Source organism: Gopherus evgoodei, chromosome 18, assembly GCF_007399415.2.
Source record: "Gopherus evgoodei ecotype Sinaloan lineage chromosome 18, rGopEvg1_v1.p, whole genome shotgun sequence".
In the NCBI taxonomy this organism is placed as follows: domain Eukaryota; kingdom Metazoa; phylum Chordata; order Testudines; family Testudinidae; genus Gopherus; species Gopherus evgoodei.
In genome coordinates this window covers 13,711,333-13,725,974 of record NC_044339.1, presented here as the reverse complement: position 1 = coordinate 13,725,974, position 14,642 = coordinate 13,711,333, and the positions used below count along the sequence as shown (strand labels likewise).

Sequence of the window (14,642 nt, the reverse complement as noted above, 5' to 3'; positions counted from 1 at the left end):
GGGGTGTAGCTTGTGCCTCCTCATGCAGATTAGCAGTTGGTAGTGGAAGAGCATTGCCCTCTGGGAATGCGGAGAGCGGCAGGTGCACACTGGGGGTGGGAGGGAATGATGGCCTATCGGATGCGCCTGGACTCCTCTGTGGACAGTAGCCCTGCACTGCTCCACACGGCCTTGCAAAGCAATGGCATCGATTTCCGAGAAGGGGCAAGAACCTGATCGAGCGCAGGGGCCCCGGCTTCCCAGAAAGGCTTGCAGTGCCCCTCTGCGTGTGGGTTGAGTTCACCGGCCTGCCTCCAGCCTCACAATGTATGTGGTAGCAAATCCCTGCCAGAGAGGGTGGAGGAAGGGAGGCCAAACATCTGCTTGTCTCCCTTGCCAGCAGGAGCAATTGAAAGCAAATGCTCCCTGGAATTCCCATCCATGCACATGTGCCGAGGAGGGGCCCTGAGTCACACACTCCGCAGCGGCAAGCAGAGCCCTGGTACTTGCACCCCAGGACCGTCTGACCACCCGCTGCCCGTACTCTTCGTGCCACAGCAGGGAAACACAGCCACCCACCGAGGCAGCTGCTAACCAGTTTGCTGCAGAGCTGGGGGAGTCCTTCCCTGGACATGGAGTAACTCCTGCTGTCCTGGGAAGTGCTTGTTTAACAGGGAGTGTGTTTGAGTGGGGGAACGCTGGACTGGAAGCCACGAGACTGGTTCTCTCCCTGGTTCTGCGTATGACCTTGGAGGAGTCATTTTACCTCCCTGTGCTCTGCTTCACTTCCCAACCTTTGTCTTCTCTGTTCAGACCAAGCTCTTCAGGCAGGGGCTGTCCATTGTGTGTGTGTGTGTGTGTTTGCAGCACCCACCACAGTGGGGTCCCGATCTTAGTTGGGGCTCTAGATGCTACCGTAACTTAACAACATGGCCACACAGATCAGACAAGACCCAAGCTCTAAGTTCTGTCACAAAAGGCCCCGCCCAGAGAACAGGCAAACTCATCTCACCTTCCCCCCTTCCGACATCATGGGCTCGGAAAGTCCGTCTTGGACCATTAGCTTTGCATCCTGCTTAGGGGAGAGGATGAGAAGGGAGCAGAGAAAAGCAATCCAGTGCAGGTGGGGGGTGGGGAAGGATAAGGAAAAAATGGAGAAGAGAAGGGGTGGAGGAGTGAAAACAAACTCAGAGAGGTGGAAGAAGGGGCAGAGGAAAATTCTGCTTAGAACTAAACCGTATCTCTAGGGCCTACACTTTTCCCAGCTCGGCTTTTGGTTCAATTCATAGGCAGCTCTTTAGCAGAGAGAAATCATTTTTTAAGAGATGTGGATTTGTGGGGAATGGCTCTACAGGACTTTGTTTCATGAAGATGTTTCTACAGTCCCCGGGAGTAGTGAGTGTGTCTGGGAAAACTTTGAGCTTCACCCATCTCTGCTGTACTGCATGGGCCTAGATTATCTTCTTCTAAAGGTCCTGCCAGGATTTGAACCTGCCACCGAAGGAAGACTAGAAGTGTCAAACCTGATGCTTCGATTGCTAAACTACCCTTTCCATTTTCGTGAGCTGCTTGCCATGAGGAAGCAGCCATGCTGGAGGTGTGCCCACCTGCCCCCATCCAACTCTGAATCATGGGTGATGACTCACGTTAAATCTTTTTTTAAGTGCAATATTCCAGAGCCCGGGCTGCTTTGAGAAGCCGACTCCGATGCTAAAAGGATTAATGCATTAATGAATATTTTACCGGGGGGAGCCAGGCAGAGAACGGAGCCTGCTGCTAACTCTTAATCCTGGAGCGCAGCGTGCCAACCCTGGCCATAGACTCCTTGGCACCGGTACGGGTCTCTGGTGCAGTGACATGAAATGCAGGCAGGGGAATTAGTGCACCGGGGCCTACAGCTATGTCTCTGCAGAGATAGCCAGCCTGTCTGAAACCAGGATAAACTTACTTTGTTCTGTAGAGGTTCTGACCCCGCCACCCTCAGCCGGCCATCTGAGCACCTTCCAGTAGGTCAGTAACATCCGCAGCTCTGGTTCGTTCTGTCTCACCTTGACTGCACTTATCACTCTTCCACTCAGGGAGCGTTCTAGGTTTTCTTTTGTGTTTTGAATGTCCACTTCGCTGTATTTGTATTGGAGAAGGCAGGTCGGAGGAGAGCGTCTGGCCCTCGGATGGGAAGGTGGTGAGGTTTGTGACAATCCTTGTGAGAGTTTGTTCCACGTTCACCGACTGGCCCCCGAGAAAGCTCCATCTCCTGCACAGTGAGCTGTGTTCTGCGCCGGCAGCTGTTCCCTTCTCCCTTTCACCTGGAGACTTCATTGAACACCGTGATGAAAATGAGCTGCTCCTGAGACCTTTCCCAGCATAGCCAGCATCTGCCATGGTGCTGTCCCTCTCTCCGTGCCCTCTCATCCATTGTACTCGGCCTCTGGTTTTTCACGAGTCTCCTGATTCCTGGGAAAAAGGTGGAAAAGGACAGGGAGAGTTCGGAGGAGGGCTGCAAAACTGGTGGAAGGGGCTTGGGAGCAAAGGAGACCTAGGAGAGATTCAGCATAGAGAAAAGAGGGAGGGGAGAGCAAATGCATCCCTCCTGCCCCTCCCACCATAAAGGCACCGTGAAGGGAATGGGGATCAGCTGTTACCTTCAGTCTGAGAGCTGGACCAGAAGTTATGGGCTTCATCTTCAGCAGGGAAAATGTCGGGAACTTTGACACTAAGAACATCTGTGGTCCTGGAACCAGCTGCTATCACTGGACAGGAGGTCTGAGACTAGACCCCCAGCTGGGATGGCAGGGTTAGGGCTAGTGTACTCACTCTTGTCCCCGCGCGGGGGGATCCCGTCCAGGTTCTTGCACCATACTCCTTGCCGTGGTATCTGAGCATGCTCTGTGTTTTATTAAAGTCCACGCACAAAGGTCCCTGTGACCCAGGAGGGGTCCTGGACCAATTGGTGACTTTCTGTAGGAGCGATGCTGTCCTTAGATCTGTGCTGACATCACAAATAAACAAGACCTTGGTCATCACCGTGCTGCTGGCACCTCATGGGATCGGGGTCACGGCTCAGAAGCAAGCTTGACACTGCCTTGGAAGCACCCTGCTAAGGGAGGATGGCAGCAACCGCTTTGGGCTGTTTCATCTAACAGCCTGTCCCAGTTAATGAAAGAATGATTGACTGACTTCTGTATCTTCTTGCTTCCTTGGGCTCCCCATGTCTTGCGTTCACTGGTTGCCTGTTGCCTCCTACTTAGGTTGGAAGCTCTCTGGGGCAGGGACCATCTTTGTGTTTTGTACAGGGTTTAGCATGGTGGGGCCCCAATCCATGCTCAGCACCTCTTGTCCCAAATAATTAATAGTGCTGGAGGGAAAGAGAATTGCAAGCAGCTGAGATGGACTCGGTGTCTGACCCTCTCAACTTTTTCCATTGAGGTTCAGAATGAAAAGTCAAGGGGAATATTTTCATTATTTTTGTGTCTTCCCGGTCCATCACCAATGAAAAACAATAGATGTCTCTGCACACTGGACAGAACAAAGAGCCTCCCTCCATTCCCTCCATGAAAAGAGTGTCCTGTCCGTCCTCCCCCCACCCCGGTGAATGATCGGAGGCTTCGCTGAAATGCTCAGTTCTGGCTGGAAGCCAGGAGCAGCCCTGATCTGAGCGTAAAGACGACGACTCTGTCACCTTTGCTGTTGTGATGAGCAGGACTGAAAGCAGAGCGGAGCTGTCTGACAACAGGCCTGTCTGCTGGCCTGCGCCACTAGAGACCACAGCGTGTCTGTCAGCGTGTTGAAGAGCAGAGTAGATAACTGGCAAGCAGGCCTGGACTCACGCCACGCAGTCCAGAGCTGTGTGTTTCCAATGCTCCAAAAGGCTGGCATAAACTTGGGGCCCTTTGTTACAGGAAAGGGATTGTTTGGTTTGATGCTGTCGTCCCTATTCTTGGGTGTATAATCATAGCGTTTAAGGCCAGAAGGAACCTGGTCTGACTCCTGTGTATCACAGGCCACCAGCACTACCTAGCACCCGCAATCTAAACCCAACAACCAGAATTGGACCAGAGTATTACAGCCCCCAGGAGACTCAACCAGGATGTGCCACAGGCAGAGAATAGGAGGGACCGAGGTGCCCCAATACCTGAATTAAGTGAGATATACGCAGATAATCCCAACAAATGACCTGTGCCCCTTGCTACAGAGGAAGGTGACCTCCCCCCCCAGGCCAGGGTCACGGTCAATCTTACCTGGGGGGAAATTGCTTCCTGACCCTACATATGGTGATCAGTTATTCCCTGGGCATGCGAGCAAGAACCAGTCACCCATGTGACTGGCGAATGCTTGGTGCCACCTGGCCCACTCTCTCCCGTGTCCCATCTCCAGATGGGGCCATCACTGATGCTGCAGAGGAAGGAGACTGAACCCTCCTCCCTTCCCCAGCTCGCCCCAATAAGTAGATTCCAGAACATTAGAATGTGGGTGTGACAAGCTGGTTGCCATTTATTTACCAAAGTGCATTCATGGTGCAGAGACCATGGATGCGCCTTCTTTTCCCTTCCCTGCTATGGGCCAGTTCCTGAGCTGGTGCAAATCAGTGTGGCCCCATTGAAGCCTTCAGTAGATACATGCCAGCTTCCACCAACTGCGGATCTGGCCTGCTGCAAATTAAGGAGCTGCTTTCTCTCTGCTCTCTTTATCTGTCTGTCTTAGCAATGCAATACTCTTTAAACGTACTTTTCCCCCGTGGACTCTGCTCTGATTGACACCAGCAGCCAGTGTGCTGTCGCGTCTGAGTTGTGATGAGCTGCTCCCAAAAGGCCGACCTGGCTTTCTTACAAACTGAAGCTTGGTGTTTTCAAAATGATGCCACTGGAGAAGCTTATTTGAACTGCCACCTCTGCTCCTCTGCTGCCTGTGCATTCCCACGGACGGAAACAGAATGTGCCGTGCAGCTGCTCAGTGTGTGCCGGTTTTGCTTGTGACACTTGAGTCTGGATAATCCTCCTTTCCTGCTGGCTCCTGAATGGCTCTGTGTAAACACACATTCCTGTCGCTCTTTCACTTGTCCCCCTTCACCCGTTCCTTCTGATTGTTACCCACATGATGGTCTCCCATCTCGCATTATGCTGCCTTTTGCCATGTGCTTGTGCAGCACCACGGAGTGCCCCTGTAATACAGATGACAAGGTTCTGATCTGTGTGTGATCTATGGTAAAGGGATGCTGCCAGGTTAAAAAGAATGCATTTGAATTTAACATACCCTCTCACCGATCACAAGCCAGGTGATCAAAGCCGAAAAACCTTTTAATCATCTAATTTACTTTCCGCTATTTATGAGACTTACTTCTCCTGTTTCTCGGACAGTGAACGTAGATTAGTCAGTCGGTCTCGCGTTATGCCTTTGCCGGGCTGTGATGTTTGGGTGACAGGCGCTGCTGTGGGATGTTTGTTTAAAAACTAAACACTTGAGCAATAGAATTAAAAACAAACCGGGCAAACATCTGTCAGACTTATGCATTGCAAATGCGGGTGGGTTTTTTGTTTAAAAAGCTTCATACAAAACTATTTTAGGGGGCCAAATTTGCCCCAACAGGTCCCAGAAATGAAAAGAACAGAAATCCTGCTGAAGTCCGCCTACTGCATCTGTCTTTTCTCCCCCGCACCCATGGAGGACGGGAAGTCTAGATCCAGGGCCAAGAGCTTAACAGCAGAAGTGAGCCGACTTTCAGAGATGCCCAATGAGTCCTGCAAGTGCTCAGCACAGTTGAGGATCAGGCTGCTTCTGTTAGGTACCGAAATATGGATTTAGGGACAACCTTTAGGCCACCAGACTTGAGTCCTCTGGCCCGAGGTTATGCCTGAACCCCCCTGTCCCATGTGCTAGTGTGTGGGTGCTGCTCTGTGTGGAACAGTTCCCAAAATCCCTAGTGTGTGTTGCATTCCCCTGCGGATCTCTTCCTTTGCCGAGCCCCCTGCGCTGGTCTCCCAGGCTGTATTTCACTGTAGGTACGAAGGGTAGTCGTTTGAACTCTGACTGTAAGGGCCAGAATTTCCAAAGTGACCAGTGATTTTGGGGCTGCCCAGCTTGGCACCTAAGAGGAGGGTGGATTTTGGAAAGCACCCAAAACTAGCAGTCACTTGGGGAAGATCTTGGCCCTTGTCTTTATGTCAGTGGGTAGGTCTACACTACGGGGGGGAAAAATCCCCAACAAACCCTCAGCAATGAGTCACTGACCCTGGGTCTACAGACTTAAGTGTGGACTCTGGCACTAAAAACAGCCATGTAGATGTTCTGCTCAGGCTCTGAGACCCATCCCCTCACCGGGTCTCATGGCCCAAGCGGGAACGTCTCTGTGGCTACTTTTAGAGTCCATGCGAGCCCGAATCTGTCGACCCAGGTGCCGAGATGCGATAACGCGGGGAGGTCTCTTGTTTTTCCTGCTGTGTGACATACCCTGTAACGCTATGTGTGATACTGTGGTTGCCTTAAGTGACTTCTGAATTCACACATCGCCCTGCCCTTGCTCTGCAATGTAGAATCTAGGTTCCCGGGTGGCTCGTGTCTGCTTGGAACAGGACCTAGGACTGCAATCTGTCAGCCTCGGTCCCGCTCTCTCCGTGGCCGTGTTACATAAAGCCTGCTTTGAACCCCTGCTTTGACTGCCTCTGGTCCTGGCCTAACATCCTTCTCCTCCCTCCCCCCCCAGGAACAATGGGAGAAGCAGGTCAAGGAAGAGGGGACGCCGCTGACCAAGTATTATGCTCAGTGGAAGAAGCTGCGGGAGAAAGAGATCCAGCTGGAAATCAGCGGCAAGGAAAGGGTAAGGACTGCAAGTCACCGGCTTCCCTGGTTAACTGTGGTGGGAGACCAGAGATATCCCACGTGATGGCTGCTGAGCAGAGTCGGCCCCTCAGCAGCATGGCTGAGAAATCTTTGCCCTGAAAGAGGGTGTGACTTGGGAGCTGCCTGGCAGAGAGCCTGGTTGGGTGGCCCCAGCCAGTTAAATAGTGAACGGCTTTCAGCTCCCTGTTCAGCCTCAATGCCTGCCTTTGCCAGGATCCCGAGCCCAGTGGCAGCCTTTGCATCAACTTCCTGGCTAAAGTGTCTTTCCCCAGGCTCGTCAGGCAGGGATGAGCTTGGGAGGCTGGGGCTGGGACGAGCCTCCTGTAATGGCTGCATTGTGCCTGGGTAGGCTGATGTTCCGCTGTGCTGAGGGCAGTTATAAGGGGAGATGAAGCTGAGTTACCGAGTTCAAACCTGGGTCCAAACTTCTCCCGGTGTTCAGCTCGTGGGCTTTGCTTGGCTCCTACCTTTAAATATAAAGCTGGGAGGCGGCTCAGATCAAGTGCCTTTTATTCTGTGCACTGATTATTTTTCAGAGGGATAGTGGTGCCGAAACAGTCATACTGGGCATGCAGCTGTCTCCCCAATGTAGTGCGGTGGGGAGGATCCCACAGAGAGTCAGGCCGCTTGGGTTCTGTCCCCAACTTTGCTGTCTACTCACTGTGACAATTAGGGCAAGTCATCTCGCCTGTGTGTTCCCCTGCCTGTAAGACGTGGCTAGCGATCCGTGTCCTTTCCTGTAAAGCACTTTGAAACCTGTGGCTGGAAGGAGCCGCAGTGGGAAGTGCTGTGGGTTGGTTCCGTAAGTGAGAAGAAGGGCGCAAACGGAGGGTACGTCGGGCAGCTGGCTCTCCCAGCACACATCCTCGTAGTCTTGGGAAGCCTATTCCAGACTCCCAGCCTATTGCGGGCAGCCACCCCGCACGCTGAGGGTTTGAGACCCTGCCATGTAGCAAATATTGGAGATTCCTGCTTTCAATACGGAGTGAGAGCTGTTTATGCACAGGGTCAGTTAAAAATAGTATCTGGTGCCTTTCATCAGTAGACCTCACTCAAAGTGCTTTACAAAGGAGGCCAGCATCATTTATCTCCCTTCTACAGATGGGGAAACTGAGGCACAGAGGAGTGGGGTGGCTGGTCCAAGGTCAGCCAGCAGCCATACCAGGAATAGAACCCAGGTCTCCTGATTTCCAGTCCAGTGCCCTGTCCATTAGACCACACAGCTGTGTAGTAGAGGGCTTACAGGGAATGCATGCTAAGGACCCAGGGATTTGGAGTGTTACTGGAAGACACTGCCAGGGAGGTGGTGTGTGCAATAGAGTCCGTTGTACAGAGTGCCTGGGTGCAATAGCCATATAGCACATCGAGGGTGCTGATTTAGGCCCCGCCATGGACTGCAGCCTTGGTGTTTTAGACCTTCTGCTGGTGCCTGCATAGTGCACTTGCAGCCATTGTAAAGAGAGCTCTCCCCTTGCCTGGGCAATCTACAGCCGTTAAAACAACCATCCCGTTAGCGAAGCAGAGGAACGTCGCGGGACTCCTGTCAAAATAAAAGTTGCATGAAGGGAAAGAACAGCACACGCTGCTGTGCCATAGAAGATCTGTACCCTTCAGAACAGGAGGTTTCCTAACTGTGGTGGCTTCAGGGCAAAATATGCTGGGCTGCTTTGCAGTCTGTTTAGCCGCTAATAGCTCTGGGGAAGGGAGGCAAGCGCTGATTATGTAGCTTTTTAATGCACCAAATTGCTGCAGCTGTGATGCATGCATTTAGAAATTCCTGCAGTGAATGGGATGCGTGAGGCTTTCGGCAAATTCTTTTTTCTCCTAAATGGGGAGTCATAGAGCTACTGCCAGCGGTCTCTTGTGAACGTACGTTAAGTCTTCCTTTTGCCCAGGCCTATTCCAGGTGTGGTTAGGGCCTGGCTGGCCGGCCACACCTCTGGAATGCGATTCACGTAGCTCCTGTGCTGGGTGTGCCGATCCCTTTGCATTAAAGGCAAAATAATGACGGGGCAGAACATAAGAAGGGTTCAGTACAGATGCCCGAGTTTGAGATTGCTGGGGTTGTGGGGGAAAGCTTTGACCAAGTCCTGGAGACCTGCACTTCATGTCACTGCCGTTGGAACCCTTGAATGGGTATATGCAAGCAAATGCTTAGCTCATTGCCGTAAGATGAGTGTTGAAGCAATTAACCAACAGCCCCGACCCATAATCCCTTGCCGAAAGAGGATCTGGAATTGGAGATTAAATCCCGGGTTGCGGTTAGTCGCAGCCGAGTTAAACATCGGTGCCTAGCTGTTGGTGAGAGGAAAGAGCCTGCTGCCTGTACTTGTCGGAGGGGAGTCCTTTGCAGGTTATCTATTAATTATTATTATCTGTATTACCGTAACACCTCAGAAATGGTCTAGGACCCCATTGTGCCCGATGCTGTACAAACAGAGCAAACAGATGGCCCGTCCCCAAGAACTTAGGTTTTTTTCCCTGTTGTTTTCAAGGGTGTGATAGTAATTGTCAGAATTTACTGGAGAGGCCTTTTAAAAACCCCCAGCACCATAGAGTGCAGCCTCAGGGCATGGCAGCCAAAGGGGCTGGTGGTGGCAAGGATCAGCTCTTGGCAGAGCGACAGGTATACAAGCTTGACACTCCTTCGAGCGTAAAGGAATTATTTAGAGACCCACTTACTGGGATCGGGGCCTGAAAATAAGTCCCGTGGGCTGGATCTTCAGCTGGTGCAGATCACTGCAGCTCCCTTGCAGTCCTGGAGCTGTACCGATCAACACTATCTATGGGGCAGGCCATCTGCCTGTCTCAGAGATGCATCGGAGGCCTGTCCTAGGGCTTGTCTACATCAGAAAGTTGCAGCGGTGGTGAGGGAGTTACAGCGCTGCAACTTTGAAGGTGTACACATCTGCAGGGCATCACCAGCGCTGCAACTCCCTGTTTGCAGCGCTGGCCGTACTCCTGTTTTGTCTCGGGTGTAGAGGATCCAGCGCTGGTGATCCAGCGCTGGTAATCCAATGTAGACACTTACCAGCGCTTTTCTTGACCTCCGTGGAAGGAGGAAGCCTCTGGTAATCAAGCTGGTCTCCTTTCCCGGTTTGCTCTCTCGTTCCCGGAACCCCGAGCAAGCAGGTCTCCTTCCCTGCGGTTTGCAGGGTGGCTCCGGGAACGAGAGAGCAAACCGCGGCGAAGCTGGTCTCCTTTCCCGGTTTGCTCTCTCGTTCCCGGAACCCCGAGCAAGCAGGTCTCCTTCCCTGCGGTTTGCAGGGTGGCTCCGGGAACGCGAGAGCAAACCGCGGCGAAGCTGGTCTCCTTTCCCGGTTTGCTCTCGCGTTCCCGGAACCCCCCTTGAAGCTGCCCAACAGCGCTGCAGTGTGGCCACATCTAACACCACTTGCAGCGCTGGTTGCTGTAAGTGTGGCCACTCTGCAGCGCTGGCCCTATACAGCTGTACTAATACAGCTGTAACAACCAGCGCTGCAAAATTTTAGATGTAGACATGGCCCTAGTGCTGCTGAAAGTATGACTTTGTGAGACAGGGTCAGCCACTCCCCAGTCTGTAGTTGTGAGCCGGGGTGCAGCTTAGCCAGCAGCCAGCCAAATCCTCCAAGCGTTAAGTAGTTCTTCTCCAACTCCTCGTTTCAGAGGTGAGGACGCTAGGCTGGGTGGTTGGTTTGTTTTGCAGCAGACGTGCCAGCCTCAGTCAGGCCTTTCCTGATGGCAGAGGGGAGGAGCGAAGAGTTGGGGTGAGGACAAAAAATGATCTGAATTGCCTGCATCTGAGCAGTGTATCCTGGAGGGTAACCATCTAATGCAAGTTAGCAGCTGTCTGCTGGTAGGATGCTGTCATCTCTGTTCTCTCCACCCCAGTGTCATATGCCTACATGGAGAGGAGAGGGGTCAGAGCACAAGAAACCTGTCCCCTACTCTGCCTTGGGACTTCCTAGCTGACCGTGGATAGGTCACTTGGCTGCTCCATGCCTCCAGTAAAATGGAGTGATCTGCCTCACCAGGCTAAGTTCGTTGTCTGAAGCACGTTGAAATCCTCAGGCGGAAGGGGCTGTGCAAAGGCAAACCCGCCTTACGTTAGGACAGAGCCAGTCATTTGGTGTCTTGGAGGAAATAAATCTTTGCAATGGGGTGCAGAAGATCAGGAGACCAGATCAGTGGGAAAGAGATTGCTGTGCTCCTAGTTCGCATGTATTTCTCTGATGGTTGGAGGCTGTAGAGGGCTGTATAAATGCCAAGCGTACGTGGCTGAGAACTGCGACTCAGCTAACTGAGGGAAGGGGGTCATCGGATTCCCTTGATGCCGCTGGCTCTTGGTTTTGTCTGGTTGCTCTGTGAAACAGGGCAGCTTGCCCTGCTCTAAACCAGCCCTGATTACCGAATGAGCCGCACCTGGGCTGAACCAGGTGGTCCCCATGCAAAAAGAGCTGGAAACTACAGTGAAGGGGGAAAGCCTAGGAGACCACAGCTAGGTTTGCAGGTACTGCAGGGAGCAGCAAGGCCTTCTGCAGGGCCCAGAACTGGCAGGGAAAACACTGAAGAAGCAGGAGAGAGTGGGACAAAGCTCTCCAGGCAGAAACAGCAAAGGGCCGGCTGGATGCAACCTGAGTGAGTTTGTGTTCAATTAATCAGGAGAGAGACACCGAATTGGGCTTGAGGCCTACTGGTGGGGGAGTTGTTAAAGGGCCCTGAAGCAGGGGAGGGGGAGACAGACAGAGGCAGGGTGCCGCAGGGTGATCTCTGGCTGCGAAGGGGTGTTTGTATTACAATAGCGCCTCTGAGCTCCAGCCTAGAGCCAGGACCCTGGTGCGCTAGGTGCTGTGCAAACCTAGGACAGATGTTTCCTGCCCCAAGGAGCTTACAGTCTTATGCTTGCTGGGGATGTAAAAGCCGAGTGAAAAGGTGAAACTCCCCAGGGTGGGCGACCACAGGGCCAGTGCCAATCAGCTCTTAACTATGGCATTTGCAAATTCAGGAACGACTTCCCCTGGGGGAACACATCATTTAAGGGGACAGTGTGGAACAGGAGTCTGGACACAACCACTGCTAACCTTAGACCTGCCTATGTAGATAATAGTGTGGCTTCCTCTTCCCCCTGCTCCATCCCATGTGCGAACGCTCTGCCTGCTGCTCTGGGCGCAGCACTCAGCATTTGGAAGCTGGATCCGGGGGGCTCACTCATGTCAGGAGCACAGAGTAAAGCTGTCTGTATGCTAATATGATTAAAAGGGTTGAGCTGGGATGCTCTTCTGGGGAGCAGGAAATGGATATAATGGGCATCCCCAGGGTATGGTGAGGGACGATTGAAACAGTTGACAGGACGTGGTGGTGGTTGGCTCCAGGCCAAGTCACAGAGGGTGGGAGGAGAACTCGGAGATCTTAGATGCTTTCAAAGTCACGCTCCAGGGAGAAATTTGCCCCCAGTGCAGCAATCTGGATGGAATGGGGAGCGCCCCTTACAGGTGGTTCAGGTTGGGAGAGAGAATTCAGCATTGAATGCAATGACAGCTTGCAAATCCTGCTAGGAAATGGAGAGCTGTGACTTGCCCAAATGGGGCTGGTCCTGCTGGTGCCAGGCCTGGCTTTCCCTGCCTACGCTCGGGTGTCACGCTGCTGGAGCTACCCCAGCGGCTAGCCGTTGATGGGTGACAATGAAATGAGCCTTTAGCGTAGAAAAGCAAGCAAGGATTTCCCTGGGCAGCCAGGAGCGGTGGGGTGTGAGATTCCCCTGGAAGGGGCTCCTGCAGTGAGGGTGAAAGGGTAGCTGGGTAAAGCCGGGGGTCGTGGTCAAAGGGAAGTGGCAGGCCTTTGTTTCAGTCCCGAAGGAGCCCGGGATGAATAGAGAAGAGGGCAGGGAAGGGTGAATTTTCAAGTGAGATTTCAGAAAAGCCTGTCGCTGCCTGAAGATCTCCGTGCTTTGAATGGGGCTGTTGTCTCCCTCCCTGAGGGCTTGCTGGCTTAATGATGCAGCATTGTGCTTCCCGGCGGGATGCTGAGCACCATGAGGCCCATTAGGGCTGAGAAAAATCCACGTCCCATTAACAGCCATTGAAAAAAATCAGCCTAGTTCTGAGGTGAAACTGGCCTCATCTAACAACTCTGACCTGGCTGCCTGATTCCCACCCCAGCTCCCCGGCAGTTTCTAGCAGCACACGCACTAATCAGCTTCATGGGAATCTGCAGAGGCTGGCTCCCAAGCTGGGCCAGCCCCAGAATTACCACTCACTGCCCCTGTCTGAGGCACACAGAAGTCTTGGGTCTGCATCCTGCGTCTGTTGGCTTACGGTCTCGAAAGTGACTAGTCATTGGGGGTGGGGGGGCAACTTGAGACATTGTAAAGGAGTTATTTTCTAACAGGGTGGGTGCTCAGTAGCTTCCCAAAATGGCCTCCTTTTTAAGGTGTCTGCAGTTGGACACCCCAGAAATGGTCACGCGAAATCCTGAGTCGTTTTTGAAAACCTAGGCCATTGTTGTTTGTCCCTGACTGAGCTCAGGATTGTGCCAGGTGCTGAGCAGACCCATAGTAAGAGACCGTCTCTGCCCACCAGAGCTTACACTCTCAAATGTTGTGCAAAATGTCGATTAAAATAGCGTCTGTTCTTCCCCACCCCCTTAGTTTGAGGAAGCAAACTTCTGCGCATTCGGGGCATGAGGTAAATTTTGCTCGAAACCAAGATCCATTTCCACTTAAACTCTACGCTGGGCAATGTACCCCTGGGAATAGGCTCATATTGGAGCTCATAATGCAGTCAGGGGGAAAAGATAAAACCATAAATCAATATTGATTATGAAATGCAAAAATCATCAAACCTAATGTTTAGCTCCTAATTTCTCCCTGCTTATGTTAGAAAAATCTGGTCCTGGGTGCACCTCTCATTCCCAAAAGACTTTGCCAATCTTTGGAGGACTGGGAATGGGACTGAAATGTGAGATTGAGCCCCCCTCGTCCCCAGCTAACCCTTTGAGTAGCTATGTGATAGGAAACTGAGTCTTAATAAACAGCTTCTGCTCAGCGTGGAGTGAAGCTCACAAGGTACCTTGGAGGTTGGTACCGGGACAAGAATGCGGTAACGTGTTTATGAATGATGTAGCGGAGGAAGTTGATGGCTTTCTCCAGTAACATTACTGTTTAGCTTAATAAAACAGCAGAGCATTGCAAGGAAGTCCCAGAGGTTTCCAGTGACGTGGGGGAGTTGGGCAGCATGATGTGTTCGTGCAGTGCCTAGCACGATGAGCGTTCGCGCTGGGGCTGGGGCTCCTAGGTGCTATAAATAATTATAATAGCAAATGAAATATTCACTGGGATCAGTGTAAGGCAGCGCCCATTTAAACTTCACATCTGTGCTGACACATGGCGCCTGCAGGATACTCAGAGAAAAGAGACTCGGGCGTTTTTCTGGGTAGTCTAGCGAGGGCGTCTTCCCAAGCGCACTGCAAAAGATTGAGGGTAATACGGAACGGCATAGAGCCAGCTTTGAACCCTAAAGGCCCGGTTTGTTTGCACGCTTACTTTGCACACAAACACTACTGTATGCACAAGTCCCCCGCTCTGTTTGCATGCCTGGCCAAATGGGCCAGTATCTAGTATTCTGCATGGCCATTGTGGGCTATGTGGAAAGTTAGTGCACAAGGATGCCCAGATCTCAAGGCCGAAAGCCAGCCCGCTTTTGTTTTTAGATAGGAGGCAGTGATGCAACCTCCTCTGGCCTCCTGTATATACTTTGAGGGTAGGTCTGCACTGTAGTCGGGGGGCAGCTCCTGGAGCTAGCTGTCACCTTGCTCACTCAGCTTCTGGTAACAGTGACGCTGTGGACACATGG

The 14,642-nt window shown here is 52.4% G+C and overlaps 1 protein-coding gene across 2 annotated transcripts in view; it reads left to right on the top strand.

Annotated features, from left to right (window-relative positions):
- Nucleotides 1-14,642, top strand: part of NOC2L (NOC2 like nucleolar associated transcriptional repressor) — an 81,210-nt gene that overhangs the window by 46,116 nt on the left and 20,452 nt on the right. For both annotated transcript variants that reach the window (XM_030537716.1, XM_030537715.1), the window contains exon 16: nucleotides 6,677-6,790. In XM_030537716.1, coding sequence (XP_030393576.1) covers nucleotides 6,677-6,790 — 114 coding nt within the window. The remainder of the gene's footprint in view (nucleotides 1-6,676; nucleotides 6,791-14,642) is intronic.